At 33.9% G+C, this 13,001-nt stretch overlaps 1 protein-coding gene across 1 annotated transcript in view; it reads right to left on the bottom strand.

The window, feature by feature from the left end:
* Window positions 1-2,172: 2,172 nt before the first annotated feature.
* The window catches only part of LOC149426336 (popeye domain-containing protein 3-like), a 71,108-nt gene continuing 60,279 nt past the window's right edge, over window positions 2,173-13,001 (bottom strand). The window contains exon 8 of the mRNA XM_089636451.1: window positions 2,173-2,881. Within this exon, the coding sequence (XP_089492577.1) occupies window positions 2,661-2,881 (221 nt within the window). The 3' untranslated portion in view covers window positions 2,173-2,660. The remainder of the gene's footprint in view (window positions 2,882-13,001) is intronic.

Here is a 13,001-nt window from a genome sequence, read left to right as displayed (position 1 = left end):
TTTGACAATAATTTGAACTTATCAAATTTCGAAGGCCGTGTGTGCTACCTAATTCTGTCAAAATCTTCTGTCAACAATTCTATGCATTTTTATTAATATTAACGTTGATTTGGTGGGGATAAGCAGATTATTTATTTACATGTTCCATATTTAAATATTCGGTATCCTGCATTTTGCTAACTCCATTGTAATTGATTGATCAAACGTATTTTTTATCAAATATAAAAAAGCCGTACATGAAAAAACCCCAGAATATTGGACGATATATATTTTCAAATAAAATAATAATAAGATATTTTAACAGAAAATTATTTTATTTGCCAGTCTCAAAATTGGAATAAAAATTTACGAATAATTTTTTAAGGGTTTTTTCAAGTCTAACTAACTAACTATTCATACATCGTCCCATACATACTCTTGACATGGCCCGAAACAAGTATCTGATTCACTTGATTATGCCATGTCTTCCTCTGGTGCCTCCGACTTTTTTACATTCAAATTTGCGTCTTATGATCTCCTTATACTCCTTTCTTCTTTCAAACACTCAATATGCTCAAACCATCTGTACGTCCCTTTCTTAATCTTACTCATCAAGCTCGCCTCAGCCTTGAATTATTTGCGGATCTATACATTTCTCACACGGTCAAATATGGTTTTATCACACTTAGGCCTCAGGGATCTCATTTCTACAGCATTTAGTCCACTTTCATCTTTCCTCTGTTAGTTACATGTCACACTGCTATGCATCAGGTTAAGTACCAGCACTCCATTGTGGACTGCTAGGTTCGCTTCTTTGAACAGTTTTTTGTTAGCGCCAACCGCGTTCAGTCCTCTAAGTATGGAGTTACCTGCATTTACCTTTCATTAAATATCTCTATCAGCCTTCCCATCTCTTGTCCAAACGTGTCCACCTGCTCTAAGTATTCATCATTCACAACTGTATTGCACACTGTTTTCGTACTTTCTCTTTCAATCACTACCATTAAGTCTTACTTATATTCAAATTTTAACTCATTCTTTATACATACTTCGTTCATCCTGGACAAGAGAGACTAGATTTTCTATACTGCTGGGAGACCTGAGCACTAAACATCGAGAGGTGGATGGACGATGTTGTGACCTATACCACACCGTTACCCTCACGTTGCTTCTCCGTTATAAGCCTAAAGGGCCTGCTGGAAGACCTAAATAACAAATACGGAGAGGTGGCTGGAAGATGTGGTGACCTACACCACACTCTTACCCTCAAGTCGCTTTTCCGTTATAAGCCTACAGGGCCTGCTGGAAGACCTAAATAACAGATACGGAGAGGTGGATGGAAAATAAGGTGACCTACACAACATATTTTCCTTCGAACAGCAGTATAGAGATAGCAGGAGACGGGCAGATATGGAGGCATTTCTTAGAGGTGGTCAAGACTCTCCATAGACTGATCATCGATCAATAAAGCCTCGATGAGCGCCGATGATGATCATGATAATGGCAAAAAAATATTAAAAATAATATTGTTGTTTACCCCTGCAATGGACGAAATATTGTGTTTGTCTATATGTGTACAACGCTCGTCAGCCAAACGATCAAATCTTTTGTCGGAAGAGAAAAGAAAAACCCTCACTGACATGGACAATTATTATTTTTGTGTTTAGATTTATTTGTAAACTAAACTAATATTTTAACAGCAAACACTGTAAACCTCAAATATGGTAGATTACAGAAAGAAAATATATATTTTAAATTTTATAATGACACTACAAACCATTCAAAATCGGAAAGCATATTTTTAAATTATTTATTTTAACCAAATATGAAAAGTACATGAATGAATTTGAATACAAAGGTTGCTATTTGCTGTAAAACAATGAAAATTAAATGAAAATAAACAATAAGACGGTGAAGAAATTTATCGAAAAACATACGTTTTCATTTACTAGGGAATCTATTTTCATCAATTTTATGACTTCGAAGTAACGCTCGGCAATGGATGGAAATTGGTTCCGTTCTATTGCAAATCAATTCTCCGAAACAATAGATCCTTATTACAAGTTCGGCTCCGCTTGGCATAAACATATCACTTTGCAGTTCGGCTTCAGCTGCTACGGGAAACTTTCGGGGAAATGTCAAATTTAAATACAAACTTTTTCGAAATTGGGTCAATTTTCTTTATTAGCAAAAGGTATGATATTTATAAAGTATTATGACGATTTGTTTATAAAAGAAATACAGTTGTTCATAACTCATAAAAATGTAACCGAAAAAGCTGTCAACAACGGAGTTTTCAGCGGCAGGGCTACATTACATTTTTGCAATGATGGAGGAGCTGGCAGAGAATTGAACCCGAAACTTCTAGTTGGAAAACCAAAGTTTTGAACCAATCGACCAACTAACCGATCCTTGATAAGGTGACAGACATGTAACAGTCCAAAAACTACCGAATTCTACGATAATTTTCTCAATCTCTTCTCAGAAACTCGTCACCAGTTCATAGTTGTGATACTTGGACAGTAATTTTAGCAAGCCATCTAAGTTAAAAAAAATTCCAAAATACGTCCAAAAGCAACTAAGAACGAAATTCGAACGTTGTCTCTGAATACAGACTTACATTTGCGAGCAAAAATGACCTTTATCAGTTTACCGACTCGACCGACTTGAATGATAATTTGTCAATCTCTTCTGAGAAATTCGTCATCAGTATCCACCAATTCACAGCTGTGGTATTTGGACGATGACTCCAGCCAACTGTCCAGATTGCTGGCGAGGTCATCATAGGAGGGTTGCTCCGTCAGCGGCTCAAGCTCTGGCCCCGGCTCATCCCTCTCCGTGTACAGCCTCTCGCGGCTGTTGGACATCCCAAACACGGAGCTCGGTGATACGGGACACATTGCTGGGGACAAATGATGATTGAGAATTAATAAACTAAAGAACTTCATTTTTGTTTGTTTATGTTTCAGGTATTTATGCCTTTCTGACTTTCAAGTACTTCGGTGTTTACCTTACACATTCGTTAAAGTTACTATTCAAGCGAATTACCACATAAGAATTTTTGTAAATGGTGTTAAGAGACGCATCTGACTTGACTGACTGACAAAAAGTGCCACCGGAGACCAAAATTAATTTCATAAATTTATATTTTTAGGGTAAATAATATCAGGAATCACAGGTCAAAGAAAGTCAGGTAAGTCTCCTAACCCTCCGTTATATTTTAACGTTGATTTAAGTGTTCCTAAAATATATTCGAAATATATGCTTTACTTAAATCACAGACATATGAATATATAGACTAGAAATTAAAGGTGAGGGGTAAAATCAACTGTTGAAGAACGAAGGGGGTAAAGCTGACTGTGATTCGTCAATAAATCAATCTGACAGTATATAGGCATCTCGCATTATAAAATCACCATTTAGTTCTTAAAAGTAAAAACTGCTTTTGAATGAATAGACATTTTTACATGGGAGCGCAAATTACTCGCCACGTTATGAACAAATTTGCGAAGTCCGAATTCGGCAAAAAAAAATTCTTCTATTTTCAGAGTCGAATATTTTGTTTACGTATTTAGTTAAGACACTTTTATAAGTGTTCATAATTTACTTCCCAGTAACAACGATGCGCACACTTGAGAATCGCTACATTCGACCAATGTTGGCTCGATGTGATAGTATATGTTTCTACAACTGTAACATATTATACGACGTGAATAAGCTTAAAATGATGCTTACATATGGAATGTATTACGACAATTGGGTTTATTCTCCTTTTCACATCTATTTTTACAAGTTTTCATATCACAAGCCACTATTTTGCCGTGTTATTTCATAAAATACCTCGACCATAGCTCGACGCTAGTTCGAACAAGAATGATGACGTCACATTCTCAAGATTCACGGGAAGCCATACGCGAGCCCAGCCGGCTCCAATGGAACCGGTATGGGGAGTGGGGAATAATACGCTTTTAATCACTTAGGGCAGGTCTACTAATATTCATATGTCTATGACTTAAATACAATCCCACAGAAACTAAACTACTAAGACGAAGAATATGACAATTTACATCGATTTTGGTGTTGGTACATAATATTCTTTATTTTAAGCTTTTAATTTATTTTTACAAAATTTAAATCAAAACCCCATTAAAAATTTCTTACTACTGTTTGGGTAATTTACTAAAACACTATCGAGGGTATACACTAAATAACACGATATCAACATATCAAAAAGATTTAAGCTTCTCCTGATTTTTCACTAAACTGGCTTGCAGTTTGAAATACGATGAGTAGGTACAAATGCTTGCCTTGGAAAACACATAAAATTTATCTTAAACTATGATTTTTGAACGCAAGCTGGAGGCGGGTAGTGATATTTTCGACTGAACATCGTACACGATTCACCAACTAAAACTGTGTGAATGCTTTGACTTTTATCTAGTTTTTTTTGCGATAAAATAAGCAAACAAGTATAATTATAATAATCCGCTCTATGTCACGTAACAAATTCTAAATGTATGGGGTTTAATTAACCTCATAATAATCTCTAAATAATATAAAATAAATCCGTCTGTTTGTGCGCTTAGTTCTTCGAAACAACGCAACGGATTTTATTAGGGTTTTAACTATCATTAGAATTTTTTTTCTGAAAGGTTTACATATATGATGCATGCATGTTTTATTTATAGAAAGTAGAGAAAAGTTCATGTTTTATAATCAAGTCGTAAAAAAATATTTTCGGGCACTACATTAATAACGCTGGCTAAACCTCGTGAGATACATTAAAATTAAAAGTTCCATGATATCACTTTTAAAAAGTAATATAGAGTCATTAAAAGCGATAAAACAAACACTAAGTTAAATAGTTACCTGCGTAACCTATTTAATGTAGTTTTTTTCATCACTTTTCATGACTTTATTTCACTTTTTGTAGGTTCGTTGAATTGTCATTTTGATCAGATCCAACCAAAATTGAGTACTACGGAATTTTGTATCTCAAAAAGTTCTGCAGAAAAGTCCGCTATGGTATATGTCTCCTAAGGATAACCCCCTAGCAACACCGGGTACACGTAAGCCAGTTTGTCATAAAGAAAAAACATAATTTTTCTCTTTGTGGTACTCTACAAACATTATATCAAGCACATTGCTTGCATTAAACCTTGTGTAAATTTTTTCGCGCTGCACCGTGCTGTCGAAATAAATAATTTTTCCATTTCGCATTAACAAAGCTCACATTATTATTCTGATCTCAAAAATACCACTGCACTCGTCAACATAATAAAGAATTAAAAAGATAAATGAATACGGTTAAACCGGAGTAAATTTCACGGATGTGCCGGCCCACCCTAGAAACCACAAACTGTAAATAAGCGCAATGGAACAAGCTATTTAACTGCAGGAAACTCGAAATCTTTCTTTTTAATCCTTTTAGGGTGACGGTTTCTCAATCTCTCCATGAAAGTTCCCGTTATTGAATACATTTGCCTAATTCAGAATAAAAACACCTTGTTCTTGCATGCAACGCTCTAGGCTGGTCCGGGAGCGGTGGAGGGGGTACAAAGAGAGGGTAGGATGGAGATTGCAGGCAGGTGAAGTGGGGAGGGGGGTGGTGACGATTAGTGCGGTCTGGTCCGTGCCGTTTCCTTCCGTCATTACCTTACTCAACAAGTCCCGGTCATTTCCTACGGAGCCTCAATTTACATTGAAATAAAAGCCTCGCGGAAACAATGGCAAAGTGTTGGGGGTAGGGCGAAGGCTCCACATTCTCGCATGTTCCGCTCAGCTTTCTTTTGTTTTTGTTCTATCAAACAAAGGGTATAATGCTTTCTTTGGGGCGTAGGTACACTAGCGTGGCAAAGGAATTTTATTTTTAAGGGGACGCGTAGGTTTCCCTGTAATAATTATGTACCGGAGTAAAGGGCTGTGAGCGCAGCGTAGTCCAAATAATGACGTTAATCTCTAATGCGATGCGGGCTCGTGCTGAGCGCTTACCTGTATAAGGTGGGGTGAATTAATTTTGAAAGTGCTCGTTTTCTGTAAGCAGTCTAATAAAATAGGCAGAGAGACAGACATTAGGGATGTAATTTTAACGAAATATTTCTTGTTCGCACCGCCCAGAAAAAGGAATAATATTTAAAAAAATGTCATTTACACATGAAAAAACAGATAAAAAGTGGTTATTTGCATATTTTCTGTAGCATGAAGTACCTACTCCCAAAACTACGTCTACATTAGCTCTTTTTCCTGGCTTTTTGGATAGCTTAGAGCTTTTTAGATAAGTATTTGCATCTTTTGAGAGGTGCCAAGATGACAATGTAGGAAAATAAGTTGGTCTTCTTTCTTATTGTTTTCCTATGTTTCAATTATTATATCTGAGCAATAAACCTAACGGTGTTGCTAGAATGCTTCATGAAACTTTTTTCAAGTTATTGATAGTTAATATTTTGAAAGATTTGGTAATATAACGGAACACCTAAATAAACGACCCTGACACTTAATCAAGAGAGTCATTCATCCAAATCTATGCTATTTCGTACGTATTTTAATATTTGAAATAGAACCGTTATCAGATCGCGGCCTTAAGAGACCACCGTTAACCTTTAAATTACCTTTTCCTTATAGTACTTGAATTAATCAATGCCTTTGGAAATGGGGGAAGCCTTAATGCGATCTACCTTCTTTTTCAAAAGGTCATTCAATCTACATCTACAATCTGGATATAATTGAGTATTGCGTACAATGTTATACCAACCCAACTAATCAATCTATCTAAGTGTCGTTAAATTACATTAAAACGAAATGTACGGATTTTCCAATAAGAGGTGTTATTTTGATATTCAATCGCAAAAGATCAATGGTTTCGTTGCTTGTGTGACACGTACCGCCATTTTGTTAAAAGTAAACGTTGTCCAGATCAAAACCATTCAATTTTGACCATAAAAAATCATTAATCATCTCTTGATAGCCCAATCCATTCACCGTAACTGTTGCTCCAGCATCATTTTCGAAAAAGTAAGCTCTAATGACTCCACCGGTCCATAAACCGCACCAAACAGTCACACGTTGAGGATAGAGAGGCTTTTCAGCAATAACTCTTGGGTTTTCCGAGCCCCAGATGCGACAATTTTGTTTGTTGACGAAGCCACCGTTGTGGAAATGGGCGTCATCACTCAAGATGATTTGCATTTGATTCACTCAAGTGAATTTTAATAATTTCAATGCGTTGTTGAAGCATGTATCGTTCCAATTTTATTAATGGCGTAGTTTTTACTTGTTAAATGTCAAAAAATGACAGCTTCAAAAGTAACATATATTGAAATAGCGGGCTATTTAAAATAACACCTCTTATTGGAAAACCCTGTACTTGCAACTTCAGTTTTTCTTTTCCACAAATTTATACAGTTAATTGTTAACTTAATAAAAATGTGTTTTTAAGCTTTAAAAACAAACAAAAAAAGAATTATTTCTTGTAATTAATCTAGTTACTTATCGTACTTAGGCACGTAATATTCACTGTACTGTTAAGAAAAATACTGACTATCTAAAGAATTCTACTCAAGATACACTGATATAAATCAAAAATCGTGTCTAAAATCATAAAACAAAAATATTCATACATTTTTCTTGTGTTTTGCTCAAAATAACGTGATGTATCTTGGAAAAGTTTTATTGAAAGCATTATAATGTGGAACAAAAACTAAAAAATATTAAGACTTTGAAAATGTATTCAGGAAGAACTGTAAACTTCAATAACAATGAATGTAATTCATGAATGAATTTAATTCATTTTATTGATAATTCGTTAGTCTATTTTGATTAAAAAATTTTGAGAAATCTATGTACGAATAATGTAATATAGGAATGAGAATAAGTAAAGTGTGTGCGCCGTGATAGAGTTGAGTAGCGGTAAATCCTCTGTGCCTACCCCTGTTGGTTAATATTTTATATTTCAAATCCAGACCGTTTTCCAGAGGAACCAGACACTTAAATATGCTTTAAAAAAAATAAAACGGGGAGCTTAAAAAAAATGTTCATTGGTTCTCATTAATTTGAATTATTTTTTAGTTACGAAATTGAAAACCTCTAGATAGGTAATTATTCTGAGTACTGCGAAGAAGAACAAGGATGATGTATAATGAAAGTGGTGTTATTGCCCCACCACCCTGTGGCACCTATCCCGTAAGTACCTAGTCTTTGTGGAGGATTTGAATAAGTTGAATAATGGTTCCAATACCTTTCGCAAAGTGGGGCAAGGTTGAACATTATTCTTTCTTTTCTCTTGCTACACAGTGAACCGCTTAGATTAAGTGTAATTTTATTTGACTTGATTAACGTACGGCGTAAAAGGCTGACTATTATTTGTTATCAGATTTAAACAAAACGTGCATATCTTAAATACGTATTGAAAAATAGTTTTTTTCTTGCATAGGTTCTCACTATCCATGTAATAATCTTATTTCTATATCTCATGAACTAATTGCCGTTTGTTGTACAAATTTTATAGTTTGAGTTGATCTTTCTATTGGTGTTAATAAATATATTATAATCTAACGCTTTATGGGCCAGTTGTTTCACAGAACTTGTGAAATTCTCTGAAACAACTAAGTCGTATCAATAATATTGACGTTAGTCTTAATTTTATTTATTTGATATTATAGAAACAAACAGAACATTGGTTACAGTGATGAAACAATTTACAGATATTAAATAATTCGAGTCGATATACGAGTATGTGCTTATGATAAATGTTTCCTTCTAATGTCTTATATGTGGTGTGCGTGTAGTGTATGTGTGTGTGTGCGAGGGTGTGTATGTGTGTGTATGTATGTGTGTGAGGGTGTGTGTGTGTGTGTGTGATTGTGTGTGTGTGCATTTGTATGTGTGTGTTTAGGAGTTAGTGTGTGTGTTTGTGATAATGCGTAAGCATTGAACAGTTTATATTATTGATATGATGCTACTTTTAAATTTGGCCAGTGAGTCCGAAAAAATGCCGATGTTAGAGTTTAGACAAATATTATTTAACGTATGAAGAGCACGATTAATTTGGGCAAATAGATGTTGCATTTGTTTTGTAATCAAATACTCCCTAGTTCTCTAGTGTATCCCTAGTTTTCTGAAACAACTAAGTCTTATCAATAATATTGACATAGGGTAAGCATTTTTCATCATTATTAATTTTTGGACAAACAATGAAACAAAATATTACGGATAAAACACACTTATGTACATTATTCTCCCCATTTTCCAACTTGTATAAACAAATGGTAGTGCCGTAGAATATTGTAGAAACTGACTAAAATTAAATATGTACTGCATATAAATAATTGTAAAAAACTGCTTTCACCAAGCCTCAACATCCTAAGTTTTATAAAAATTTAGAGATTAAAAATGCATGCACGATAATATTTGTCTACCTACGCATGGGTCCACGTAATTAGAAAATATTTCGTAGTAATTTATATTAGTTTATAAGTGTATTTGGTAACAGGTGTTTCTAAAATGGATTTCCTAAATTAATTTCAGTGATTATTTAACTTATTCTGAATTATTAATCATTTTTTAACAGGATTAACACCAATTGAAATACCAATGATAATTATCATCTACGTCATAGGTCACCCTAAGTGGTTTGCGACGTTTGGTAACAACAAGGGTGCTCGCGTTCTCGGGGTGAGGTTTGTTCAGGTTCGTGGCCGACTGGATCAGGAGAGACCGGTTAAACAAGACCTTTTAATCTCTTCAACCGGACTCTCTTGACTTCATATTCTATGGTCTGAGCCCCAGATTTCTACCAATCCCGCATACTATTTTCCTATTTCCTTCCAATAACTTCTTAATCCTTCTTTACTTAAAAAAACCTTCCACACAGCATCACTAAGATTACTTTCCTCAGGGTCTCCTGTGTGGAGTGAATTTAAAAAAAAATCCCTAATTATTATCACGTTCCAAAAGACACATTCAAATTATGTAGAGGGGGTATTTTTTATACTTTTTATGTGACTATCGTATAAGATCTCATACATCCTCCAATTTACTTTGCTATGTCACTACCTTAACCGAAGCTGTCGATAAAGGTCAACAGATAGACAGCATCTACACTGACTTTAGCAAGGCCTTTGATAAGGTAAATCACAGATTATTAATACATAAACTAAAACGCATGGGTGTTCATGGTACCTTGCTAAACTGGTTTCACTCCTATCTAACTGACCGTGAACAAAGAGTAGTATTTGATGGTTATGAGTCAAGAGGATTAGATGTGCCGTCTGGAGTACCTCAAGGGTCCCATTTGGGCCCGATCTTGTTCCTTGTTTTTATAAATGACTTGTGCGATGTTATTTTGGATTCTAAAATTTTATTGTTCGCCGATGATTGTAAGATTTTTAAAATTATCCACACATTACTTGATTCAATACTCCTTCAAAATGACATCAACAGAGTTTCTAAGTGGTGCACTGACAATAGAATGTTTCTGAATTCTTTAAAATGTGTTCACATAACTTTTACACGTAAACGCAACTCAATCTCAACTCAATATTTTATCGACGGTACTAAACTCCAGGACGTCACAACCATTCGGGACCTAGGCGTAATATTTGATAAAAAACTAACTTTCACAACTCATATCGACAGCATTATTTCTAGATCCCTAAAAATGCTAGGATTTATCAAACGAAATAGTAAAAATTTTCAGAATCCCAAATCAAAAATAACGTTATACAATTCCTTCACCCGCAACGTGTTGGAGTACGCAAGTTCTATATGGAGTCCAACCTACAAAGTTCATATTCAGCGAATAGAGCGGGTTCAAAAACATTTTATGTACCACCTAGCGTATTGTGATAAGCGAGCTCGATCACTTCCTCATTACACCGACAGACTAAATTTCTACAATGTACGCACCCTCGAACAGAGAAGACTAAATTTGGATTTAAATTTTCTTTTCAAAATTGTTAATGCTCTAATAAACTGCCCTTTTTACTTTATCAAATTATGTTCAACGTTCCTAGAATTGGTTCCCGACTCATACATTATATTCCGTTACATATTAAAAAATATAAAACTAAGCTGGGGTATGACTCACCTTTACCAAGAATGTGCCGTTATTTTAACGAGACATATAAAAGTCATCCCATTGATTTGTCAATGTCATCACTGGCCACCTTTAAATCAAACGTAAACAAGACTTAAAGCAACCTATCGTGTTGATCTATAAAATAATTACTGTTGCTGTTATGAAATGTATATGTAAGTGTATGTATTTGTGTATACATTTTTTTTTTTTTTTTTTTAATGTATATTTTATTTAGTTATAAGAGTTTACATCTTATACCTAATATATTATTTTCTATGACTACTACAATATTATTTACTTCTTACATACTAAAATTTAGATTTAACAACATTGAGACATAATCCACGAAAAACTGCAAGACTTTTAGCTTCCTTAACAATTACCGGGAGTTCATTGAACATTTTAAAACCTTTATAATAAATATTGTTTTGTGTTTCTGATAAGTGTGTTTTAGGAAGCCTAAAATCGTTGCAGTTTCTCGTAGGATATAAATGAACTGCACTATTAATTCTAACATTCTTTGACATATAGTCAGGTAACATTTTATTTTTTAGCTTATAAATAAACACTAAGGTATTATAAACTAATCGTTGCCACACACTTAAAATATTGAGTTGACGTTGCATGGTTTTTATTCTGGTGTACCTGCTACAACACAGTATTGACCTCATGCCTCTGTTCTGGATTACTTCCATTCTCTTAATTTGGGTTTTGTTACTTAGAAATATTACACTTGTACAATAATTTAGATGGGATGCTACAGTGGTATTGTAGACCAATATCCTTGTTTTAATGTCCAATTTTCCTTTTATCCTACTTAAGAAATTAACCTTTTTCGCCATTTTTTTATTTAAAATTTCAAAGTTAGTGTTAAATTTTAACTTGTTATCTATTATGATTCCCAGGTATTTAATTTCTTTTACTTCTTCCATATTTTGATTGTCTATATTTAGGACAGTATGTACGTTTAGTTTTTTCCCTAATACCATAAATTTACTTTTAGTTACATTTAATTTCAATTTATTTATGTTTAACCACTTAGATAATTCATTAAGTTCATTTTGTATTTTTGACAACGCATCTTCAATATTATTTGCTATAATATATAAAAGTGTGTCATCTGCAAAAAGTTTGATGGAACAGTACTTTAAGCACTTCACTATATCATTAATATATAAAATAAATAGGAGCGGTCCCAAAACAGATCCTTGAGGAACTCCAATGTTGATTTCTTGTTCTTCAGAGATAGTATCTCCAATTTTGGTTTTTTGTTTTCTATTTTTTAAGTAATCAATAAACCACTGCAATTCATTAGCACGGATTCCTATGTCCTTCAATTTCATTATTAGTCTTTCTCTGTCTATCGTTTCAAAAGCACGTCTAAAATCCAAGAACACTGCTATTGTGATTTTCTTCTGATCCATAGCTGTTTTCCATTCATTTATCACATAATTTATTGCTGTTTCACAGGAATATTTATTTCTAAACTCAGATTGTTCTTTTACTAGGATGTTATTTTTTTCTATAAATTTACTCATCTGTTCTTTCACAATGCATTCTAGTAATTGTTCATATTTAGGCAATCCATTTATTGGTCTGAAGTCTTCGAAATTTTTAGCATTTATTATTTTGGGCACTGGTGTTATTATGGAGGTTTTCCATGACTGCGGAAAAATTCCCTTAGTCAGAGATTCATTTATTAGTGCAACTAATCTGTCTCCTATAGCTGGCAGTGCATCTTTGATTATGCTTATAGTAATTCCATCCGGCGATGATTTTGGTTTCATTGTTTTAATGATTTTCATTAAATACTCATTGTCAATTTTATTAAACCTGAAAATATTTTTATTCTCTCTTTTTTCCGATGATTGAGAAGAGGTATCTGCGACTAATGGAATACTCTTATTTATGTTTTCGACACTAAGTACAAAATTTGTGTTAAATTTTT

The sequence above is a fragment of the Hesperophylax consimilis genome, chromosome 1 (assembly GCF_061612785.1).
Source record: "Hesperophylax consimilis isolate HC1 chromosome 1, BYU_Hcon_1.0, whole genome shotgun sequence".
Lineage (NCBI taxonomy): Eukaryota > Metazoa > Arthropoda > Insecta > Trichoptera > Limnephilidae > Hesperophylax > Hesperophylax consimilis.
The sequence above is the reverse complement of the archived record's forward strand: the minus strand, read 5'-3'. Positions and strand labels throughout refer to the sequence as shown.